This window comes from Sander lucioperca, chromosome 9, assembly GCF_008315115.2.
Source record: "Sander lucioperca isolate FBNREF2018 chromosome 9, SLUC_FBN_1.2, whole genome shotgun sequence".
NCBI classification, from domain to species: domain Eukaryota; kingdom Metazoa; phylum Chordata; class Actinopteri; order Perciformes; family Percidae; genus Sander; species Sander lucioperca.
This window is the reverse complement of record NC_050181.1, coordinates 2,912,788-2,937,583: the sequence shown is the minus strand read 5'-3', so window position 1 is coordinate 2,937,583 and position 24,796 is coordinate 2,912,788. Positions and strand designations below refer to the sequence as shown.

Below are 24,796 nucleotides of genomic sequence, written 5' to 3'. Positions count from 1 at the left end.
AAAGATGTGTTGGTGTACAGTGGGAACAAACCAAGACTGTCTGCACATCTGCATTTCATTTTACATTTTTATTGAGTCATTGTGGCTCAAAGTACAAACTGTCCTCTTAAATCAGTTATGAATACGTTTGATAGTCTTCTCCTTGCAGAATTTTTTAATTGTCAGGGTAGCCACCAGTGAGAAGGTGGCGACCAGAGTGAGGAGAGTTCGCATGGCTTTGAACCAGTCGGGGTAGCCAGGCAGCAGGGTCAGGTCATAGTGAAGAGAGAGACCCAGTCCCATAAGAACTACCAGGGTTCCCTCTGCAATATTGTCCCTGCAGAGCAATGCCAGCCAGGCCAGAAGTGAAGGAACCACACTGTTGCCCAAGTTCATCCAGTCAGGCTGAGCAGGACTACCGGCAGGGATTGCAAACCCCCAGCGGGCACCTCCAAGGAAGGAGACTATAGAGGCTCCGTAGACCACTTGAGCATATGCCAGTTCTGGGTAAAAGGACTGCGTGGCAGCCATCAGGAGAGGTGCAGACAGGAAAGGCATGAGCCCAGAGAAACCGAGGTAAAGAGCTGGTTTAGGAGCCTGGGTGAGGGCCCTCAAACTGAAACCCTCTTTACTGCTGCTTTTCTCTGAGGTGCCTCGTGAATCACCGTGGCAGAGACGTGAGGCAGGCCAGCTCACGGGCCTGATGCTCAACAGCCTGTTGACGGGAGTTCGTCTGAATGGCATTAACACTGAGGAGGATTGAGAGTGAAACCGCAGCTGAGCTTCTGTTGTGTAGTTTAGTGCTCTGGGTATCTGCTGAAGACATCTCCATACTGGAACCTGAGAACATAATAATCATAGGAGGTGCATAAACATCATGACTTTTTATCGTTAAATAATTATGGCACATAGAGTAGCCTACTATGTATTTATTAGTAGACACGTTGCACTGATAAACAGTCACATTGTATGTGTCTTACCCCAGAAAGTATACGTCTTCCAGATGCAAATATAATCATTTTCAATCTGAAAAAGACACGTTATTTATAAGTAATAAAACACTCCCCATAGCACAAGCACACTTGAGTTTTATCTAACAGCTAGCATAACATTCTCTCAACCTGATGCAATACATCGCCATTCTACTGTAACAACCAATAAAACACAGATGTTGCAGTTACCTAAACGTTACCCTGTAAATGTTTGTCATTCAATGGTTCGCCACTGCAGGCACAATTACACGGAGTTAGTGGTAACAAAGTTAACGTTAACTAGCTAAACTAAAGGTCGTTTGCAGCATAGTTTTGCAGGCTGCCTTTCTATCGGTGCTCGATTAAATGTCTGTCTCCCATAGACTGTATGGCTCAAACCAAAGCTGCTCAAACTGAAGGCTGGGTTCTGACATCGACTGGTTTGGCTGTGAGTGGCGGGGAAGGTATTAAGTTGTATTCAAGATGGCAAAATCCCACTAAACGTGCTACCAACATCGTGTTCTAGAAATATATTTTTTTTAAATATCCCAGAAATAATATGTCATAATTTCAGACATGGAAATGTTGTTTTATTTAAATAGAAAATGATTTATAAAAGCTGACTGTTAAGCCTGTTCAATTTAAAAAACACTGTGGACCCTCGTTAAGTTGCATAATCGCGACAGATCTTGAACGTAGCATCATTGAGGCTGAATCCCTCAGTGCAGCGCCAGTGGTAAGCCATCCGAAAACCCAAACAAACATCAATAGCGCATTAGTAAAGAAGTGAGTCGTTGCGAAAAAGTGCAATCTTGTTAATATATTCAGCCTCTCTATATACTCGAATCGTTATTTATCAGAGGCTATGTCGCTTAGGAGAAGGTACGCGGTATCGCCTTGAAACACTGCAAGTTAGCTCGCTAGCTCTTAGCAAGCTGATGAATGTGTGCTGCCGCTGCTAAGGTAGCCATTTTGAAACTGTGTTGTTCCAACGAAGCCAGGTCTGTTTACCTCTATTGTATGTATGTGGCGACTGCTTAAATAAGCTGTTCCAGTCCCCGTGAGCATATTAAAAACATGTTTACTTTGCTTAGTTCCCTCGTCGTATTAATTCATTTCAACTATCTAGCAGGTTTCGTTGGCTATCGTCACTTAACAGGTTGGGTAACGCCAGCTATTAGCTAACGAATGCTACGCTAACGTTAACCTTACTTAACTAGCTAAGCAGAGTTAGCTAGCAGCAGAGTTAGGACAGATCTAATAACGTTATTAGTTAGTGATTAGCATAGACTATTTAGCTAACAACGCGGTCGCGTTGCGTCTTAAATTTATTTCTAAGCACTTTAATCCATAACATTACTCAGATAGTTAGCTTGGTGAAACGTGCATGTAATGTTACAGTGTGTTGATTCGGTCTGCTGCAGTGTTTGTGGACATGTGGGTTTCCCACAGTGTATAATAATGTTAAACTGGGTATTTAACAAAAAGATGCGCTGTGGTCATTTGTCCGAGTATTGTTTCACAGTGAAGTAACGTTAAATGTCTGTGCTGCACATTGTAGCCTGAGTCCGTGGCAAACTCATTGATGTTGAGCTGTTATGTAATAGTTCAGTGGGAATACGTTAACGAGACCATGGTAGCTCTGAGTTTGTGCATACAGGGATTCATTTTGTTTGAGGATTTAAGGTGTATTATATTGCATCGTTGAACAAGGTGTAGGACTGAAGAACCGCTGCTGAGATTGTAAACCTCCGTTTTATCCACACTCACTACCTGTCATGTTTAGATGCGCAGCAGTCTTTGGAGAAGTAGCGAGGAAAAACGTGTTAGTTATTTTTACACTGTTATAAATATTTCATATACTAAAGCCGACACAGTTTTATAAAAGTCAGCTTTTCAGCATGGAATGGTTCTGAGAAAACCGAATCATGCCTTTTCTTTCATACCTCTCAAAATGTATTTGATATATCAAAAGCAGTTTTCTTTTAAGCCATTGGTTGTCTCTTGAATCGTAAGCTATTTTGGGGTTTAATATCGGCATGCAGTGAAGGATGAGCATCTTTCATAATGTATTTGCTATTCGGATTAATACAGGTATAGAGGTATTAAGGGAGATGTTGGTTTAAGCTTAGTTTCTCTGTATTCTCAGTTGCCAGTTCAGTAGGCAAATCAAGTATAATTAAACAGCTCTGTGATCTATTTGTGACAGATAGGGATTGATTTAACTTAATGGTTATTTTGGGAGCTGTAGTTTGTGGTGCTGTTACATTATGTTGCGTTTTACTGGAGGTGATTTTTTTTTTTTTTTTTTTTTAAATATTTTGATCGATGATTTGTCCACCCTATTTATATCAATAAGGGTTAACTAAAAATTGGAAACACTTCACAATAAAATTCAACAGCACCACCAACACAGCTTCTGAAAATAAGCATACAGTCGAATCACCACCTCTCTAAAACAGTTTCAACAAAAACTGAATGTTCTAATTTTTATAAAGGTAGGCTTTTTTTGCAGGACTTGTGTATTCATTTGTATTATTTAAGCTAGGTGTACCGAATAAACTAGACACTGAATGTAAGCATTTGTGAATTTTTAAAACTGGAGCTTTGAGATGCTTTTTCTAAATTAAGGCTGTTGGTGTTTAATGCAGTTCCCGTGTGTTCCTCTGCAGATACCAGTGAACCCTCAGCAAGAAAACTGCACTGCTGAAACTTCATTAAAGAAGGAAGGAAAGACCGTCTTGGCAAATTTTGGACGCATGCTATTTTTCAACCGAGAGCTGTCTTACAGATTTCTTTTTGGACGACTTTGATTGTTGTCGAAGGACTCTTGTGTATCTCATGACACGAAGACCTTTTGACTTGTGGAAGATTTTTGTTTAGCTTTTGAGCTTGCATATCTATGAAATCAGAGCCATACCTTATATCTGCTTTAATCAGAAAGCCACAGATAATTAAATGGGCGTCTTACAAATGTGATATTAAAACATATAAAGATAAAAACGGCATTATAATGCATCATGCAGCAGCATCTCTATTTCACTAACCAAAACTGAAAATGAAGGCAATGTAACATTGGGTTTTACTTCCTTCATTGTCATGTGACTTTGAACCTTTTGAGCATTATCTTTCTTCAAACTCAGACAGTCTTTCATCAGTTTAATGAGGTGAGCCGTAGTTCTCAGTGACCTCCATTGCCATTAAAAGACTGTCTCTGAACCTCTTTCTTTTCTGCATGCGTTTCCGCAGAACTTAAAATGATTCGGTAAAAGGTGAGTCGACGTAAAAACATACTGGCACGCAGTGTGGCAGGACAACACCTGTCTGTCTTCCCTCATCTGGTGTCAAAGTGGAACTGCTACACAATCTGCTCTCCATGTTTGTCAGATCGATTCATTTTGCCATTCAGTATAAAGTCCAATCAGGTATTGAGTCTTACTTCTGACAATAAGAGCAAATGGCACAAATGAATTGGTGAAGGATTAAGTCTGCCTAGACAATTACCTGGACTGGAAACAGTAGCACTTACAATTCATTAGCGACGTGACCTGCAAAGGAGCTGTTTGGGAATCCGGTTCAAGAAGGAGTCGGTCCTTCATAGGCCTCTGTGCTTCTGCTTTAAAATCTACTTCCTGCTTTGCCAGTTCTCTGGATCGCCATTCAAGATCATTCCTGCAACCTTTTGACCCATCTCCCAGTGTTTCACCCTGGACGAAGCGATCTGCCTCTGGGGAAAGGGGCTGCGCTTTCCTGGAGGAGGTGGGGAGAGGGTTGTCGGTGTGCTGCTCCTCATCTGTCAGTGCACACACTCTGTGATCAGTGCCAACAGGCCTGAGGAACCGAGCCCAGCCGGACCGAGAGAGGAGGCAGAGGACTTCAGAGCCACAGACTCTGGGGTAATGATAAAGTTTTACTTGACTGACTTGGCTACTGCAAACATGCATGGACTCCATAGCCATGAAGTTAATTGCATTAGTGTGGTCCTTTTACAAGTCATCTGTCAACATTTTGTGGGTAGCAGGTGTTGATTTTCCACCTTGTACGCATAATGGTATTGAAGTAAAATTAGAAAGTTGAGCAAAATTTAAGCATGACGAGTTATACATTTAGCACATACACATGTTGTAAAATAATACTTGTATTATGCTGGACAATATATTTTTCCATCCGGGCTGTCGACCAGTTATCAGCTTCACAGGTACAGCTGCAGCAAGTTGAGCTTTGTGGTTTTCTGCTAAGAATAATAATACATTTTATTTAAAGGTGCCTTTCTCGGCACTCAAGGACACCGTACAGAGATATAAGACATTTAAAAGCAGCAAAAAAAAACAATATAAAACAACAGAAAGAGGCAGAGCGATTGACATCAAGTGAAATAGGCAGCTTTAAACAGATGTGTTTTGAGTTGCAATTGTAAATGGGGGAATGAATCACTGCTTAATAGGACTGTTTGTCTCTTGAGGGAGCCCTTAAGTGAATTTCTAAATAACTGTTGGTAGACAAAACACTTGAAGGAAATGACAAAATCGAAAGATTCATGTTGGTGTAAAAGGGAATTCGATCCATGTTTCTGGGCTTGAAATAGTTGAATCAGAATTTTTAAAAGATGTAATTCCTGTTGTGCCATTTCTTTTGTTAGATCCTGGCCATGAGGTTTGATGCCTCGATCCACTGACCGGAAACACTGGACCTAAATGGCGCAGCATGACTTTGTCCCTGCCTGGCTTAACTTCTCCACGCCCCAGCCTGCCAAGGTTTGTGTGTGTACTGAAAGTATTTGAGTGTGTGCTAGACACGGGAAAAATGGTACTTGAGATAGACAGTTTAAAATTATAACTGTCAGTGTTACTGCTATAACACCTGATGTGAATGTGCATCTGTACACCTGAGCCTGCATTCACACTGCCTGCGTCGACCGTCCGACGGTGTGGTGAAAAGTTGAGACCGACTCAACTTCTGGAGAAACGCGACACGACGTCACGCTGCGGTGGCCAATCACGTAACCAGCGATCAAACTTGTCAGTTGGTTTTGAGGCGGTGTGAGAGCCCCGTACAGTAAACGGGAAACATCACTGCCTCCATTGCTAAACCAAGAACGTTTTAAAACACTATCGAGGATAAAAAATGAAACTCGAGCACTGAACTGGCCAGGAGTGAAATGAAGCTGCCTTCGAGTGCGGTCGGAAATGTCGAGATCTATAAAGGATCTGACAGAAAACAGTAATTGTAAAATATAAAGTGTACTTGTGCTACTTTGGGGGGTTAAAAACCACAACAGGACGTCACACAAATGGGCCATTTCGGGCCATTTCGCGACATTCCCACTGCCGCACAACCCTGGGGGAAATCGCCAGATTCCGGTTTCCTGGTCTGAACGTGCCCCTAAGTGCGTTTGTGTGTGGAATTAGTGACGAGTCATCGCAGGGACTGACAGTGCAGTCAGTACATGGTTCAGCAGAGAGTTACCTAGACATTGTGTACCTTCATATAAAAGACTGATGATGGAAGAAAATAAACCATTTAATTAACATAAATTGACAAGTCAACGTACAGGTAGAGGATTTCATGGAGGTATTTTTGTGATTTTTGCATCCAAACATTAATAAATCTGCAGTGGCTTAAAAAAAAAGCTTTTTGGACGAATTGCAGGCTCTTACTGTAGTTCAACGAAGAATCATAAATCTAACCAGAAATCATAAGCATTGATTAGACTGTTTACTGACCTGGTGGCCTATGGTCAAGTTGTCCCAGAGTCTGACTTACCACACACTTTATTCTTACCCACAAAGGCCCTGATTGACTCCCAACAGGATAAACAGCAATTCACAGAAGCAACTCTAGAGTTATTTTAATTGCCGGGCATAATTTGGGCTGCAATTTAGGGGTCTGGAACCAAGCTGTATCTTAGATTGAATATTGTATGAAAAACAAAATATTCATCCAAAAATATAGCCTCTTGAAAGTAAAATTGAGGGGGGAAATTGCATTTGAAGAAGGGTGAATGTTAAATGAACGATGTGATTGATTTGTCCTTCTGTTAAAAATAAAGTGTGGAGCGGTCTGACTGTCCATCTGAGATTGTGAATGTGTTTCTCCTGTCCAGAGCTCAGTGTATCTGTGAGTCAGGAAGTTGCCCAGCTAAATCAAGAGTCAAGACTGAGAAACAAGTCCACAGTCACTGTCCTGCTGACACGACTTCACCTCAATGTCATAGGTCTTCAGTTATTAGCCAGCATGCACTTGACAGGATCAGAGCTGCAGTTTATTCTCCTAGTTTTTTTTTGGTACATCGTAGTGCTGTATATTGTCAGTGGAAGTTTTAAAAAACTCCTTGAGATGAGCTTGCATAGGCTGTAGAACACTGTTATTTGATCTTTGAACCTCAGCTGATAACAAAGATATGATTCAGATGGAATTGAGCATTATGTAACACACGGCTGTGTCAGTGCAGTGACTTGAGGAGCTCTTCCATAGCAGCACATTTCTCATGATAAAGCAATTTCAAGATTATTTTCTTGGACTATGGAGAGGACTTCTGCTAATCTAAGTTTCTTCACAAGGACAAAGATAAAGAGAGAGAGGAGAAAAAAAAGGCCTGAAAAATGGTCTAAGGGTAATTGCTGTTTATGTAGTTTTCTGTTCTTTTGTCGTCAGTTTACCCTGGAAGGGACGTGTGATTCATTGTCCCTCATCTCAGTGTAGAGTCCACTTTGACTGACCTTTTCCCCTTTTCTGTCCCCATCCAGTCCCCTGCTGCCAACCTTGAGAAACAAGGTGAGCCCCACCACCACAGAGACGGCAGAACCGCTGTAAGCCGCCGTCGCCACAACTCCTCTGATGGCTTCTTTAACAACGGCTCCCTGCGTGCTCCAGCAGGTAACCGTTCAGAACAGTTACTTGTAAACCCTGTCATTGTTATTACGTAAGGGAAAGCAGCTGTGAGAATATGAGCAAAAAGAATGAAACCATGAAACTGAATCTTCTAACACTGTAGTGCTGGTTCTAGCGTATCAACACAGACCTGAGAAGAGGTCTAATAACAGGGCACAAAGGTCTGCACACTGTTAAGCTCCAAATAGTCTGGCTCAATGGGTGTACTGTGCTGGGATAAAGCCTGACATCAGGGATGTCCCTCCCCTTTCACTATCTCTGCTGTCTATTTTGCAAGGGCACTGTTGCTGCATCAGGGGCTTAGCGCCTCCCAGGACAGTTGTGATTGGTTTAAAGAATTGCAAACCAGTGCCAGAGCAAATTTTTTCCCTATTGCAGAATAGATAAGTGGTGTAGCCAGACCTAGGCTACATCCACGACAGTCCACTTCCGGGATTGCTCAGGTGCTGGAAATTCCGCCTGATGTCTTTCATTTCGGCCAGATGTCCGTCACCTTCCGCTTTCTTTGTGTTGGCATTTTAAACTTCGGTTGATTCATGAGGACTATGGTTAACTGCTCCTCAGATCTCTGCAGGGTAAATCCAGACAGCTAGCTAGACTATCTGTCCAATCTGAGTTTTCTGTTGCACGACTAAAACAACCTTTGCACGTACATTCGTTCCTGAGGCTATTTTGCAGAGGCCCCGACGATTGTGATTGGTTTTAAGAAATGCCAATAAACCAGAGCACGTTTTTCTCCCATCCCGGAATGCTATGTGGACTAGCCAGACCCTCCTCCACAGCACTGTGTAGGAAGGTCTGGCAATGCGACACTAGGCTCCAAATGAATAATTTATCTGTCTTTTACATAAAGGCAATGTTTCGATCTACAAGGTCTTCCTCAGACCTCCTCTGTACCCTGCAATTAAGTCTTTTTTTGTCTTGCACCTCAGTACTTTGCCTGGATGTATGCACACGTGGTCTCTCTTCAAGAGGTCTAATCAGACAACATACAACAGTGGGCTACGGGGGTGTAGGGGCTTTAAATAAAAAAATGTATTAAAGTCTGCTGCCAAACATGTCTGTTTGCTATTCTTCAATGTTGTCTGTCATAGGCTCAATTTACAATGTAAAGTGTCTGGTATCCGGATAAATCCAGATTAGATTTCAAGTGGCTGTACCCGAAATACGGGGGGGAAAAACAGCGGGCTGGGATTCCCTTTACACGGCTTTGGCAGACAGTTCCCCAATACATGAAATACCCACATTTTTTTCACAGTCACACTTGTGCGGCCATACCGTCTTTCAAAACAAAGAACAGAGATGTCGGATTACAAAACACACAGAGGTAGTGCGACTTTATTCTCTGCTCAGGATGCCATTACTACACTAAATCTTTACATAGCAAATATTTTTTTGCTGCTGTAATAATGTTCTGAATGTCAAATACAGCCCCTTTTTAAGAAACTGTCATTTACACGTAACTACAAATGGGTCTCTGTTGGCCAGATCACAAATCTGATAACGGTCTGTCTTGGTTTTCTACATGCAAATCAGGGTGAGCCTCCTCCATCTGTTGAGAGGGTGGTGGTAATGCACCTGAAGCTGTTTGTTAAAAAAGCCAGAAGAAGAATGACTTCTGCACTTTAGTTACAACAATAACAGTTTAGCTTGCATTAGCTAACAACTATTTATAACCTTATAACGCATGAATGAATGTTATGAACTAGACAGAAGTTTTATCGGCTTCACAGGCCCTAACCCGCTCCCTCGCCCACACAGATCATTCAGTGGTTGAACCGATCAGGGATCAGAAACTTTACAGCAGCTTGGTGCTCATCGTATGTGTAGATAAATGTAAGTATGCTTTAATGAGTCAGAGAAAAACGGCTAATTTCAGTGTACCTTAAGCACTGAAAAACAGCAGACGGGTCATGTCACAAGAAAATCCGACAGTTTACTCGTTATTACAGGAGGAGTACAGATTACACGTGCTACTCTAGAAGAGACAGATGCAGTTACACCTTTTCAGCATCTGGCTAGAATGCTTCTCAAACCACCTCCTGAGGTGGTTGATTTTAAGGACGGATACAAAAGTTGAACATTCAAGTTTTTTGTGAAAGCTGGTCACGGTTAATGGTTAACACATTGACAGGAGTAGTTGTGTGTAGGGCTGCTCCCTATTAGTCGACTAATCGGTCGTTTTGGTCTTAGTCAACTAAGATTTCTTTAGTCGATTAGTCATGTTTTATGCTTTTTTTTCATGCTGAATGACTTATTTCCAAGAAATGTACGAGCACATCTCTGGTAAACACAAGAATTAAAGTGGTGCTTTTGCATGACTCTTTGCGGAGAAACTCAGATTTACAGATCTGTCGATTAAATCAACTAATCGATTAGTCGATACAATTGAATGAGTGTTAGTCGACTAAGAATTTCTTCAATCGAGCACAGCCCTAGTTGTGTGAAGAATGGAGCCTAATTGAATGGAGCCTAATTGAATAGTGTATACCCTTTTTTTATTAGGCTTTCAGGCAGGGTATGTTTCAAACATGAAATCACTTTTGCCAAATTTGTAAAATAATTCTGCCGGACTTTCATTGTGTGATGTTGAAGATGACGGCAAGCGGCAAACCTTTACTGAAAGAGGACATAATTGAGGCCACCTGCTGAGAAGACAGTGGTGTTGCAACAGCGTTGCAGGCAGCAGATAGGTGCCGTTGGGAGTCCTGTCCCCTTTTGAGGCTTACTTTTACATGAATTATATGAATGAATGCATGAATTGTACACGCACTCATTCAGACCATCTGTCCTTGCTTTCTAGATTATGTACATTATTTGGTTTCATCAATATACAGATCAGTGTCTATACTGTACACTCCACTTGAACAGTGCTCTGCTGATGTGTAAGCATGCGGTTTTTTGTGTGAACTAAAAACACATGGTGCCAGTTTTAAAATGCCAGTTCATCGTTGCTCATCTAGTCCTTTGTGAAATTGATGGTAATGATCCACCGAGCTGCTGTGTTTTGGTGAAATCTCACGTTTCCATTCAGTTATGTTTTTGTCTCGGTTACTGCAGCGTTGTTCTGGATGAATGATTTTGTTGTCCCACCAGGATGCATTCAAGTGCGATGGCAAATTTCAATCCTGTGTCCAAGCAGTAACCTTGAGTCAGTTAAGCTTCCTGTTTGACAGGTTCTTCGCCCGTTCCTCCTACAGTCCCAGGGCTGTCTCACCGTTGTCCCTCACTTCACTTTGCCTTGACTCACGTTTTGCGCTGCCCTCAGCTTTGGAAAGCAGAAAGGCAGCTTTATGTGGGTCTACTTGATTTTGGTGTGCGGTGCCAGTCAGACATGTTGAAAGAAATCTGAAATGTCTCTTCTAGTAATTTGGACACTAACGGCTAGTTAATTTCATTTTAGGAAGTTGACGGTGAAGTGTGCTTGCCCGATCCCTTCACTCAGTAGTTGTTTCTGTATCGTGTAGGTGCTTTTGGTCCTTCACAGAGGAACCTACCGTAGGTGTAGCTTGTTAGGGATGTTGCCTACCTGTTTTCAGTGCCATGGACCGTGCCATCAAAGTTGTTTAGATGTTATTTCAGGAAGGGAAACCTTACTGAGCTACCCGTCAAAGCCACATATTGTTTTTCAGCTATTGGTAAAGCATAATGATATTATTCTTATATACGCTATCTATATATTTATATAAATATTTTCTCTCTTGAGGTGATGGATGGCAGCAGCCCTCTCTGCTTCTGAGGCATGACTCAGTGGACTCGGGGGTGGCCAAAGGAGGGCATGGTGGGCTGGCAGGGGGCTCCTGTTGGAAGGAAACACCCAGCTGGCACGGAGCGCCGCGGGGTACCCAGGACGGCCACCACCACCACCAGGGACGCCACCCCAAACGGGTAGGAGTCGACAGGGACAGGCAGACGGGGCACCGGCAGCGCAATGGTAACTTTCATCCCCGCAAGGGCGCCTCGTACCAGGACAAGTTCCCCAAAGAGGAACGCAAAGACGGCAAGGACGATAAGCTGAAGTTCGTGGAAGAGGACTTTGTGAGTAGATTCCTAAACATGCTACTGAGCTTTACATAGTTCTTTATGACCAAGTAGGGCTGTGCAATTAACAGTCATATTAATCGCGATTACGATTTCGGCTCCTAATGGTCACAAAAACAGAGTAATCAAGAAAAACGATTATTTTGCACATTGCATTTTGCAAGTAAGCTCTTATTTTGTCTTGTGTTCTGAACGGAAAAAAAAGATATTTAAACAGCAAAAGTATGAAGGGAAATTTCACAGTTCAAGGTGTTTTCACTTTTGATTAGTTTCACTGTTGTTTTTTTTAAGTTGAATAATTACAACATCTTTCCAAAAGTCACTGAGTAAATCGTGTTAAATAATCGTGATTTCAATATTGACCAAAATAATTGTGATTTATGATATGTTTCCATAATCGAGCAGCCCAATGACAGAGCTCTGTTGAAAGATAAAATACTTTGAGTCAGTGGCAAAGCTATTTGGATCGTTTAATAAAGAACGTTCAGAATGCAGTCAGCTCTGGATCTAGACTGTATTTTAAGGAAAATTGTGGTTGTTGTTCACACTGCACCTGATCTTAAAACTATTGCCGGAAACCTTTTCAATTTCCGTTTTTTCCCCATATTTACCTTCTGATACAAAATGTAAATATTATGAGTATTATGCATCACCAGAGTTTCCCTCCACTGACCCATCAGGCTTAATCCCGTCAGCAACAACATGCTCAAATTCTTGGATGTTAACATAACTTGAAAATACAAAATTTGAATGCTAAGGTATTTAATGCAGATGTTTTATCTTTCTAGCCTTCCCTCAACCCTGAAACAACTGGAAAGCCTGGGACTCAGATGCGAGCAGTGGCTCCCCATGCTGGAGTGTGGGGTAAGAGTCCACATTGGATTTCAATTCTTGAATGAGCTCGGTTTGTCATCCTCAACTTTGTAACATTTTATCACTGATCATGTTCCAGAAAACCCCCCTAATGGCAAACAGATGGTGTCCAAAATGCTGGTTATCAAGAAGGTTTCCAAGGAGGACCCCAGCGCGGCCTTCTCTGCGGGGTTTGCCACTGCTGGCAACTTGTCCACCAACGGCAGCAAAGCTCCCATTGCAGGCTCCAGCATCTACAAGAACCTGGTCCCAAAGCCTGCTGTGGCCCCCACCAAAGTAGGACATGTGTCAAATAATTTCAACAATACCAGTTACAGTGAGGAAAATAAGTATTTGAACACCCTGCTATTTTGCAAGTTCTCCCACTTAGAAATCATGGAGGGGTCTGAAATTGTCATCGTAGGTGCATGTCCACTGTGAGAGACATAATCTAAAAAAAAAATCCAGAAATCACAATATATGATTTTTTAACTATTTGTATGATACAGCTGCAAATAAGTATTTGAACACCTGTCTATCAGCTAGAATTCTGACCCTCAAAGACCTGTTAGTCTGCCTTTAAAATGTCCACCTCCACTCCATTTATTATCCTAAATTAGATGCACCTTTTTCAGGTGTCTTTAGCTGCATAAAGACACCTGTCCACCCCATACAATCAGTAAGAATCCAACTACTAACATGGCCAAGACCAAAGAGCTGTCCAAAGACACTAGAGACAAAATTGTACACCTCCACAAGGCTGGAAAGGGCTACGGGGAAATTGCCAAGCAGCTTGGTGAAAAAAGGTCCACTGTTGGAGCAATCATTAGAAAATGGAAGAAGCTAAACATGACTGTCAATCTCCCTTGGACTGGGGCTCCATGCAAGATCTCACCTCGTGGGGTCTCAATGATCCTAAGAAAGGTGAGAAATCAGCCTAGAACTACACGGGAGGAGCTGGTCAATGACCTGAAAAGAACTGGGACCACCGTTTCCAAGGTTACTGTTGGTAATACACTAAGACGTCATGGTTTGAAATCATGCATGGCACGGAAGGTTCCCCTGCTTAAACCAGCACATGTCAAGGCCCGTCTTAAGTTTGCCAATGACCATTTGGATGATCCAGAGGAGTCATGGGAGAAAGTCATGTGGTCAGATGAGACCAAAATAGAACTTTTTGGTCATAATTCCACTAACGTGTTTGGAGGAAGAAGAATGATGAGTACCATCCCAAGAACACCATCCCTACTGTGAAGCATGGGGGTGGTAGCATCATGCTTTGGGGGTGTTTTTCTGCACATGGGACAGGGCGACTGCACTGTATTAAGGAGAGGATGACCGGGGCCATGTATTGCGAGAGTTTGGGGAACAACCTCCTTCCCTCAGTTAGAGCATTGAAGATGGGTCGAGGCTGGGTCTTCCAACATGACAATGACCCGAAGCACACAGCCAGGATAACCAAGGAGTGGCTCTGTAAGAAGCATATCAAGGTTCTGGCGTGGCCTAGCCAGTCTCCAGACCTAAACCCAATAGAGAATCTTTGGAGGGAGCTCAAACTCCGTGTTTCTCAGCGACAGCCCAGAAACCTGACTGATCTAGAGAAGATCTGTGTGGAGGAGTGGGCCAAAATCCCTCCTGCAGTGTGTGCAAACCTGGTGAAAAACTACAGGAAACGTTTGACCTCTGTAATTGCGAACAAAGGCTACTGTCCCAAATATTAACATTGATTTTCTCAGGTGTTCAAATACTTATTTGCAGCTGTATCATACAAATAAATAGTTAAAAAATCATACATTGTGATTTCTGGATTTTTTTTTTTGATTATGTCTCTCACAGTGGACATGCACCTACGATGACAATTTCAGACCCCTCCATGATTTCTAAGTGGGAGAACTTGCAAAATAGCAGGGTGTTCAAATACTTATTTTCCTCACTGTATGTAGGTGCTATGCTCTGATGAAGGCAGTCTCTCTTTTTGTGACTGAGACTCATATGTCCTCTTTTTTCTTTTTTTTTCTTCTCCAGAGCACCCAGTGGAAATCCGGTGGTAGAGAGATCACGAAATCTGGCCTTCACATGCCAGGCCGAGATTCAGTCTTCACCAGTCCCGTCTCTGCAGCCAAACCCAGCACCCCAGTCAGTGCACCACAGCACAACACCCCGAAAGAGGTGAGGACAGTAGGAAAAAGACGAATAAGTAACGTCTTGTCAGGACGTTTTGGGATTTTCCATACCCAACATGATGCACTTTACTCAGACTTCCAGTGTAGCAGTCTGTGTCGAGCTCATATGGCTGCATGCGTGACTGTGTGAGTAAATCACAGGTTTTATCTAAACATAGTAATTATGTGTTGGTGTGGTTTGTAACTGAGATGCTTACTCACATGTGCACATGAAATTTTCCTTTGCAGCAGTATATGTGCAGTAAAAACTGTAATGTTCAAAACATCAGAAAGTAACACTGAAAGGCATGTCTGCAAATGCTACAATTTGACCCAATATGTTTTTATAACTGCATACATCCGGCTCTGTTTCCTAATCTGAAAATGTTACTGGCCACATAGATTTCATAGCTGATAAATTGGTGTCTCTGTTGAAAAGAATAATTGTTAACTCACTTTTTTTTCTTTTATGGCTTCTTCTTCCGCTCCCTCTCTCCCTTCCTGTGGCACCGTCACACCTACAGCACCCTTCCAGCACGACTCCTCCCATAGACATTGCCCCGTCGAGGCTGAAGCTGATGCGGCGTGGTCCGGACCGTAAGAGTGAGTTCCTGCGAGCTCTGAAGGACGAGGGCACCGGAGAGCTGACGACGAGCAGCAGCCCAGGAACATCAGGAGAGGTAGGCAGCAGTTTGGCCTCATTTTCATGGCTTATCACACAGCACAGCGCAGCAGTTACAGGTAATGACAGAGATAAAAAGATTCTCCATTTTGTGGAGTGCTGTCGCGTGACACTGTCAAATTGTGACCTATTAATGGTTTGCAAGTACAATTCCATTGTTGAATTTTGGTAACGTCCCAGTCGACAGTCATACTTTTTGTCTGCACATAAAGGAGAGTTGGTACAGGAAATTCTGAAAGTCAAGTGCTAAAAATTCCAAAAGAAATACACATTTTGGCTTTGTTGTATCAGTTTGCTTCACTTTTGACAATTTCTTTTTTTGAAGTGTGTTGTCTTGCTGTGTGAATATTCTCAGGGTGAAAGCAGCACCCCAGAGCCCAAAGCCTACAGCGAGGAAGTCTGCCACGAGAATGGTCTGTCCTACTCCCTCAGTGACTCGGACACCGACCACCTGTCCAGCTCCCTGGAGGCAGAGCACAGGTAGGACACAGCTGACAGTCTCTCTCTCTCTCTCTCTCTCTCACTCTCTCACTCACTCTCTCACTCACTCACTCACTCACTCACTCACTCACTCACTCACTCACACACACATACCTAAGCATAAAATGTCTATCCTTTTGTAGGTTGCTGAAGGCCATGGGTTGGCAGGAGTACCCAGAAAATGATGACAACTTCCTGCCTCTGACGGAGGACGAGCTGCGAGAGTTCCAGACTAAAACCGAACAGGTGAGCACTCAGTGAAACAGCTAATGTCCGTTTTTGGTCATTAATCTTGATGTTATTGACATACTATTGTCTGTGTCCTTTGACCAGCTGAAGAGGAACGGCATGCAGAGGAATGGGGCTCTCCCGAGGGCGCGGGGTGTCACCCTCCACTTCACCCCCTGGAGGAGTGTGGCGGAGGCGAACGTCGAGGAGGGCTCAGAGTCCGAAACCAGTAGCAGCAGCCAGACCTCTGACGACGACGACTGCATCAAATCCTAACGTGGCTTTATGGAACAAAAAACAACAACAACACAACATCCCAGCAAGCAACCCCCCTCTTTCTCTCTCATCTTTGTTTTTAGAGCACCATTTTGAATTTCTTTTGTTTTGATTTTTTTGTTGTCATTCTTGCACAAGGGAAAAACCAATCATATCCCAGTGAAGGGGGAGATTCCTGCTCCGCCAGACGTCGTTTTCCCTGCGTTTCCTCCTTCACTGCAGTCCCTGCCCTCTTTGACCCCTCTCCCCCTCCTTCCTTTTTCTTCGCTTTGTGGAACTGACGTGTTCATCAAGAAAAGAAGGGCAATGAATGCACACTTGATTCTGCTTTAAACAGACTAACTCATTTCATTGATGATGCTGATGACACATTATTAATGATATTAATAAAAATTGGTTCCTGACAAGCTGATATGTTTCAATATGAATCTGGCTTCTGTGGTGTTTGAGTCGACATGTAATTTACTACGTATAGAACCGTTTTAAAATTCCACATTGATCCCACACTGCCTTATCAGCCTGAGTGACAAGACAATGAATTTTCACTAAAATGCAGCACTTTATAAAGATGCCGCTGTGTTCTCTCCTGCCAAGAACAACAAATGCAGCTGTAGTTTCCCACGCAAATGTTTTTTTATTAGTGCTGAATAGAACTGGTGTCTGTTTTGACTTGCTACAAGGGGGGGGTTGTAGTTTTAAAGAGACATTTGGCTCAGTTTTGGAATTAAGTCAGTTATTTAAAATATTTATGCACAAGCAAAATGCATTAACAAATTGGGTTTTAAATTAAATGTTTTAAAGGTAAGGAGGCAATGCTGATTTTCAGCTATTTTATTTTAAAAAGCTGTTAATTATGGTGTAAGGGGAAACAAGTTACTTAAAGAAATGGGACATACAAATTTTAGTTTTTACTAATATGTAGACAAGTGTACATTATTTTTTCTGCCTTCTAAACAGACATTTTGACTTGTCATAGAACCAAAAGCACAAGTGTTTACTTATACGATTAGCTCAATTCCATGTACTGTATGGTGTCTTGGTACACCAGCATGTACAATACAGGGCCCTGAATAACTATCTACACCTGTAATTCTATGACAAGTTGAGCTGTCTTTGGTTTAGCTCTGTTAAAGATTGTCTAAATGATCGGTCTTTAAGCATACACGAAAAATACTTTGTGTCCCAAGGTTGATACAGCAAAGAAATATTTAAAGAAATGTTTAACTAGTCTATCAACACAACTAATGTAATTACAAGTAAAAATCAGTTCTCGGTTTGCTTGTTTTACAAACTTCTGTCCATCCCAGACATCCTTAGAAAAAAGTGGAAGTGTCTAAAAGTGACAAAATACAAAGCAAAAGTTGACCTTTCACAGCATACAATCTAGCTCGCCATTGCAGGAGAAGCACAGGTGATCACCCTGAATCAAAAGGCTGCTTTCCATTTTAGAGTTGGTTCCAAGGCCCTGCTTACAGCATGTGCATGCTGGTTCAATGGGATACCGACAGTGCCATTGCTGTGCTTTAACAAGTCAAAATATCTATTTTGAATTACTTGAAAGAATACAAGTCGGTCAGCACAATATTTGACAAACCTAATCCCCACATATGACAAAGTATCGATCTGTGATAACAGCATCACTTTTACATAATGCTGTAAGGCAAATGCATTTTAACGAATGGATCAAGACAATACAAGGTTGTAGTTCAGCTTTGAAAATAGTTTTGTCACTCATATTACTTGGTGTGATATGCTAAAGTTCCACAGTGAAGTGAGCAATTCCTTCATATAAAAAAATAAAATCGATTAAACAAGGTTTATCAAATATTCTTTATTAAACTGTATGGGTTACATATATGAATAAACATCACAACAGGTATAGAAAAAGATACACATAGCAAACAAGTGTAGTGACAGTAAGGGCTCTGCATGTTGGTGAATGTCTTCATGGGTGGAGTCAAACCAGGATGGAGTCCAGCTTCACTGACTGGAAAGGAAGAGGAGTTTGAGTTAGACTCAACTGCAGAAAACAACGCTGTACACCAATACCCTGATTTATCAGGCCCTGGAGTTTCGGCGATCCGCTTTCTAGCACTTGTTCTGAGCTATAAATGGTTAAAGCACCATTAAAAATGCTATTGTGGCCAGGTTGGTGCCGTGACGATGTCCGCCAACACCGTCTCTTACCTCTTGACTTCCGTACTGTCTGTGTGTCCATTAGTGTCTCCGTTGGCTTTGTGAACACCGTTGGTCTGACCGTCATTCTGCTTCACCTTCTTAACGCCCTCCTTCACTGGACTCTCCTCTGGTTTCCTCTGAAATTTAGACAGATTCGCTCAAATTAAACAATACTGCTGTGCAACAGATCTGTGCAAATCATTTCTTAATATTTAGATTCCAACAAGACATCTAGCTCCCTGACCTTCTTCCTGACCAGGTGGGAGATGTTAGAGACTGGAGTTGTGGAGGCTTGTTCGTTGGTAGAGCTGACTTCGTTGGTTGACGTGCTGTTAATCTAGGTAGAGGACAGACCGCTTCACGTCAGCACTCAGCAAGAGTAAATAATTAAGCCAATCAAATCACTCGTGTAGGAAATACAATATTCCTATACACACACCCCATAACCAGTATGAATAATTTCTTCAGTATTCACTGCAGAAGTTACCTTTGAGCTGGATGAGGAGTCCCCATTCTGCACAGTGGAGCCAGGGAATGCAGAGGAAGTAGAGCCTCCGTCCTGACGGTACATTAAATTAAGTTAGAATCAAGCTTCTATACAGTTGCTCTTGTTGGTTTAACCCGTGAGTCTCAAATGAGGTCTAAAGTTTGAGTCGAATACATCATGTGATCTTATATACAAGAAAAGACGGCGAAAAAAACCAAGGCCCAGTGATTCCCTCCTTGGGGCTGATGACATGACAGCCCCAGTGCCAAGTCCTTGTACAACACCAGTTGAGACCTTGGTGTAAAGACGGTGTCAGCCACAGCAGAGAGAGTGGCAGCGAGCAATAAAACAGGGGCTCTTTCCCATTACTACCCACTACATTTGCCTCCCATTATTTTGTGGCCACAGCATGTATGCAAATTTGGCTAACTAATCCCACAATGCAATTTTGTGCATTTGATAGATGTGAACACAAAACGATCATTAATAAATGTCTGATATGCCGCTCTGATTGTTATGTAGCGACATTACAATCCACGCCTCTTGACATCGGAATTAAAGCAAGCCCATCCCCAACTCACCAGTGCACTCTTCAGACCCTCTGTGGCGTCCTCCACCTTGTCCTGGATCTCTGGCAGCAGAGTCTTCAGCTCCTCCATCTCCTTCCTCTCATCTGGCAGCGCCTCTGGGCCCTCAGCCTTGTCCAGCAGCTCCTGCAGTTTGTCTGCCAGACAGGGTGGGAATGTTTGCATCCAAACAACTTCAAGGCACTGATCATACCTGTTGCTACATTGACAGTGTGGAAACCCTCCCCGCTTACCCAGCCTGCTCCTGATGACAGAGATGGAGCTCTTCAGCTCCTCGATGGCCTGGCTGTACTGGAGATCCAAGCTGTAGGTCAGACCTAGCTGGTAGTGAGTCTCAGCAAGCAGACGGCTGTCTGAGTCCAGGTGCTTCACCTGCAGCTTCAGACACTCCTGGAAATCCTCTAACGCCTGCGTGTAATTTCCTGGAAGAGAGAGGCGGCAACTGAAGACACATTTCTCAAGGAAATAAGGGCAGGTTCAGGTGGAAAACTGGTTTGCGTCATGTCGTTTTGCTCAGTTACTGTACAGTCAAGAATTTAGGGTCCAAACAAAAGTCTGTTCATCGATTCATCTGTTAAATATAAATTTGTGTGGTAGAAATCCATAGTATGTATGCTTTCATATGAACGTTCCAGCTAAGCACGTCTATCCCTGCACAATTTCAGACAGTGGGCAATATAATGAAAATGCCCGTCACTGCTCTCCAGACGCCAGGCAATCTCCATAAAAACTGCATGTTTTGTGCCTCCAACGGTTATTGAATTTACAGCAATATTAAAGAGAAAAGCAGCAAATCCTCACGCGATTGCTAGAACCAGCAAATGTTTGGCATTTTTCTGTCGATCAGAAATATTTTCAGCCCTACAAAAATCAACTGACTCCACCTCAAGCTGCCCCTCGGACATGTATAGGGTTCACAACAACAATAAAATGCGCAAAGCTGGAGATTCGTTGAGTGATTTGTTAGTACCTGATTCAGAAGAAACTTCGCCCAGTTTCAAGTGAGTCTGGGCTGCCATGAGTTGATCCTCCTTAGCCTCTTTCCTTTTAAAAATGAAAAGGAAAAACGGTGACCATCAAACTCCGATCCTCGCAAAAATTGGCTCGGTACACAACCGCTGTTTCCATTACCTTTTGTAGATGACTTTAGCTACTTCCAACATCTCCCACGCAAGCTGCAGGTTTCCCACCTCCTCCTCCTCATCATCATCACTGTCCTGAAACACATGAACACAGACATAACAATCAGACTTCAATCACACATTCAGCCGAGCCATTTTGAGGTGTACTTGAGCCGATTGGGTCAAGTACCTTCTCAGCAGCGCCATCTCCTTGCTCTTCTGCATCGACCTCCATTTCTACATCACAGTCTTCTTCCTCCTCCTCATCATCATCATCATCTGAAAGATGAGTGTTTAGATAAATCAGGGAAGATATTACAACCATCAGAAAGCTATTTGCAATCATGATCTGTAGTTAAAGAACAGAAAGGAAAAGTCACCTTCTGTTTTCTCTTCCTTATCTCCAGATTCTTTCTGGGCTTCCATGTCGTTTTCTACCTTGTCTTTACTTTCAGATTTGCTTCCATTAACCTCGCTGTTCTTTTCCTCATCTTTCTTTTTACTGTTCTGTTGCTCATCACAACCCTCAGCCTTTTCTACGTCACCCTTCTTCTCTTGGTCTTCAGCCTTCTTCTCTTGGTCTTCAGCCTTCTTCTCTTGGTCTTCAGCCTTCTTCTCTTGGTCTTCAGCCTTCTTCTCTTCAACCTTGTCTTCATTTTTTTTTTCTGCCATGGCGTCGTACACCTGAACTCTCAGCTCATCTCTAGTCTTTTCTGTTGAAGTTAGAGAGGACAGTTAAGATGAGCAGCGTAAACAGCTTCCATCATAAAAATCACTGGTCAACCAGCACAAAAATAAGCCAGAATAGAAAGATGCATTTTTTTATGTTACATTATTCCCTCACCATCAATGTTTTCTGTGCTGTCAACATTGGAGTCCTTGGGTTTATCTTCATCATCCTCCGGTACTCCTTCCAGAGCATTACCTAGGACAGAGTTCTCCATCCTACAACAACGATGTCAGTTAGGTCTGCATTTTCACAAGTTTCTTAAATGAAATAAATAGACCTGCATAGCCTAGCACAAGCCTAAAGTAGGCTATAATCCTATTCCTATAAACAATAGACTTAAGACTGATGAGTTTACCGTGCCAAATCCAGCAGCGCTTTACCACACCAGAAGAAAGCCTCTCCACACTCGTCTGCTGTGTCTCCATACTTTTTAGCTCTGAAGTAAAAGAAAAATTAAGATGCAATGTCAGGTTATAATCAGTATAAAAGCACACATGGCTGCCACACTGGTCTTTTCATATGCAAAACACAGCTGCATAATGTTTTTTCATTTGCGAAATACACCTTGAACTTCCATTACAAACAGCAGGAAATGCTCAAAGTTCTGTAGTTACTGTTACAAGCCCGGATGTAACAAGACTTTCATACAAGTTAGTGAGTAAAGTTTAGATATATAGAATTACTATTTTTAATCCTTAAGAGTGGCTAGTGTGTAACACTCTTCTTTGACTTCTCCATGATACATTTATATAAATAGACAACTCTGCATCCTATAAGACCTGCTATACAGCTACCTTCTCCTGGTTACAGACTAATGTTCTCCCCAAATTAATCTGCACACCTGTGAAAAATCAACCTGCAACTGCAAACACCTATGTGCCTCGTTGTTTTTGATCAAATGCAGAATATTCCACTTACTCCGCTTTACTTTAAGGATTAATATTGGGGCTTGACATAACTTGTGTTCGCTAGTTTCCACATTTCCATGTTCATACAAGCTTTAAAAAACACATTTTTAACAAAGTCGTGAATTTAAGCGTGTCGCCGCACTGCTGACTTTGATCTGGTTATTTAAAGTAGTTGAAAGCCTTTTAGCTGCAGCTGTTTGATGCTTCAGTAGTTACTGTTGTCTGATAACTTCAGCTAACTCACAGCATGCCGCAGGCCTCCTGCAGGGCGCTCACTGCCTCCACCACCTTCCCCATCACCAGGTGCTTCTTGCCCGTGCCGATTAGTTTGTTGGCCTCCTCCATGTTAGCTAAACTGGACACAAAGAAAAAGACTTATCATCTTGACTTTACAAACCAAAAGCAAAGCCGAACCCATACACAAGTTGGGCCCGTAAATATGTATTCTATGTGAAAGCACAGCAAGTCTTACATTGACAAATTACATACCTTGTCCGAGAAATGACGACCGAAATGTTGATTTGTGTCTTAGGTCGTCCCTCCTGCCACTCACACTGACTGCTCCGTTGTTTCAATTTGGCGCGAAATATTCTTGCCCTTTCCGGTCAATTTCCGGGTTTATAAACCAGCGCGGGATCATTCTTAAAGGCACAGAGCAAATGTAGACCATGACAAGATGATATGAAGTGCTCCCACTGCTTGTATACTCTTTGCTACTACTACTACTACTGCTACTACTACTACTACTACTACTACTACTATTATGGAGTCCCAGAGTGTTCAAGATTAAATAAATATGACATTTTAAAATATTCATATAATTTGAATACAAAAAAATACGGTATAATGCAACACAAAGTGGGATAATTCTTAAAGGCACAGAGCAAATGTAGGCTATGACAAGATGATATCAAGTGCTCCCACTGCTTGTATAATCTTTGCTACTACTACTATAACGTCCATGCTACTACTACTAGGCCTACTACTACTATACTACTACTACTACTACTATGGAGATCCAGAGTGTAAGTAAATATGTGTAATATGTAAATATGACGTTATGAAATACTCACATCATATCATGAAGAAAAAATACAGTATAATGCAACAAAAAGTGAGATAATCAATGCATGTTTAAAAGCTCAGCCCATTATAATGACATGTTATTTAATTCTGCTTCTTTTCAAGATAAAAGTTTGTTGTTATTTTTGTTTGTCAGTTAAATTAGCAATTGCTATGGCCTGAATGGGTAGACCTGCAATAATCTCTGTTATTGTGAAATAAGTATGTGTGTGTGTGTGTGTGTGTGTGTGTGTGTGTGTGTGTGTGTGTGTGTGTGTGTAACTACTGTAAAAAAATAAATAAAAATAAAATAAAAAATAAAGCCACATACCAAGTGCTGCAGTTGTCATGTCCTGCTGTGAAGGACAGGGATTGCCCAGCTCCCCTCATAAGCTCCTCCTGATGACTCCACTACACTCCCTGCCTCCCTCGTCAAGACAAGTCTGGACCTGGCATCCAATCAACCTCACACTGAGACAATCCCACTTATCCTCCTCCTCATAATTAAAGACAACAGCTATAATTTCACAGTAGCCTAAAATCTACCAAGACAACACACCGTTTAACTCACATTTCTTTCAATCAGAGGCAGTTTGAGTGGAAATATTCTCAGGGGGAATTTATTTTAGGTAAAAGCTATATTGCAGAAGATTAAAGGTAAAGAGGACAGGAGTATATTTTATCTTTAAAGGTTCAGTCACGTATTTGCTTTCTTGCAGAGAGTTAGAAGAGTAGATTAATACCACTCTCATGTTTGTCTGTTAAAGATAAAGCTACAGCCAGCAGCCAGGTAGCTTATTTTAGACTGGAAACATGGGCAAACAGCTAGTTTGGCTCTGTCCGAAGGTTACAAAGTGTGTACAACTTAAGCAAAAGAGATATAATGTGTTTGAACTTTAAAGGTACATGCTATAGGCGAATTGTATTACCTTTGGACAGAGCCGGACTAGCTGTATCCCCCTCTTTCCAGTCTAAAAGCTATAAGCTAAGGTAACCAGCACATTTCCCAAAGTGTCAAACTATTCCTTTAATTTCATCCAATGACTCTTAAACAACACAAGTACATTTCAATGTGAAGACATTCTGAACTGGTCCAATTTTTCTTTTCTTGTTAAAATTAACATTTCCTCCAAACGTTTTAAAACACTAAAACAGTATCCT

The 24,796-nt window shown here is 42.1% G+C and overlaps 3 protein-coding genes across 14 annotated transcripts; 1 reads left to right on the top strand and 2 right to left on the bottom strand.

The window, feature by feature from the left end:
* Nucleotides 1-32: 32 nt before the first annotated feature.
* Nucleotides 33-2,376, bottom strand: LOC116045811 (transmembrane protein 69-like). Of its 3 annotated transcripts, none has more exons than XM_036004902.1 (3): nucleotides 1,962-2,376; nucleotides 960-1,005; nucleotides 33-819 (listed from the first exon to the last, which is right to left on the bottom strand). In XM_036004902.1, the coding sequence occupies exons 2-3, from the start codon at nucleotides 996-998 to the stop codon at nucleotides 112-114; spliced, it is 747 nt and encodes a 248-aa protein (XP_035860795.1). In that variant the 5' UTR covers nucleotides 999-1,005; nucleotides 1,962-2,376; the 3' UTR covers nucleotides 33-111. The 3 variants fall into 3 exon arrangements, with proteins under 3 accessions (XP_035860795.1, XP_031149542.1, XP_031149543.1); XM_031293682.2 differs by lacking the exon at nucleotides 1,962-2,376 and adding an exon at nucleotides 1,161-1,395; XM_031293683.2 differs by lacking the exon at nucleotides 1,962-2,376 and adding an exon at nucleotides 1,172-1,374.
* On the top strand, nucleotides 1,427-16,990 carry gpbp1l1 (GC-rich promoter binding protein 1-like 1). 5 transcript variants are annotated; one of them, XM_036004899.1, is made up of 12 exons: nucleotides 1,427-1,686; nucleotides 3,623-4,846; nucleotides 5,590-5,704; nucleotides 7,697-7,826; nucleotides 11,548-11,879; nucleotides 12,671-12,746; nucleotides 12,835-13,031; nucleotides 14,760-14,903; nucleotides 15,421-15,576; nucleotides 15,904-16,058; nucleotides 16,202-16,304; nucleotides 16,392-16,990. In XM_036004899.1, exons 3-12 carry the CDS (start codon nucleotides 5,645-5,647, stop codon nucleotides 16,560-16,562), a joined length of 1,524 nt encoding a protein of 507 aa, XP_035860792.1. In that variant the 5' UTR covers nucleotides 1,427-1,686; nucleotides 3,623-4,846; nucleotides 5,590-5,644; the 3' UTR covers nucleotides 16,563-16,990. The 5 variants fall into 5 exon arrangements, with proteins under 5 accessions (XP_035860792.1, XP_031149531.1, XP_031149533.1 ...); XM_031293671.2 differs by having other exon boundaries at nucleotides 1,616-1,736; XM_031293673.2 differs by having other exon boundaries at nucleotides 1,617-1,736; nucleotides 15,934-16,058.
* Nucleotides 16,991-18,373: 1,383 nt separating this feature from the next.
* LOC116045794 (histone-binding protein N1/N2-like) lies at nucleotides 18,374-23,190 on the bottom strand. Of its 6 annotated transcripts, none has more exons than XM_036005600.1 (14): nucleotides 23,063-23,190; nucleotides 22,818-22,928; nucleotides 22,021-22,101; nucleotides 21,780-21,880; nucleotides 21,316-21,648; nucleotides 21,126-21,214; nucleotides 20,946-21,031; nucleotides 20,785-20,858; nucleotides 20,048-20,236; nucleotides 19,809-19,951; nucleotides 19,228-19,299; nucleotides 18,985-19,077; nucleotides 18,750-18,877; nucleotides 18,374-18,549 (listed from the first exon to the last, which is right to left on the bottom strand). In XM_036005600.1, the coding sequence occupies exons 2-14, from the start codon at nucleotides 22,916-22,918 to the stop codon at nucleotides 18,543-18,545; spliced, it is 1,497 nt and encodes a 498-aa protein (XP_035861493.1). In that variant the 5' UTR covers nucleotides 22,919-22,928; nucleotides 23,063-23,190; the 3' UTR covers nucleotides 18,374-18,542. The 6 variants fall into 6 exon arrangements, with proteins under 6 accessions (XP_035861493.1, XP_035861496.1, XP_035861497.1 ...); XM_036005603.1 differs by having other exon boundaries at nucleotides 21,126-21,211; XM_036005604.1 differs by having other exon boundaries at nucleotides 21,126-21,205.
* Nucleotides 23,191-24,796: the final 1,606 nt, after the last annotated feature.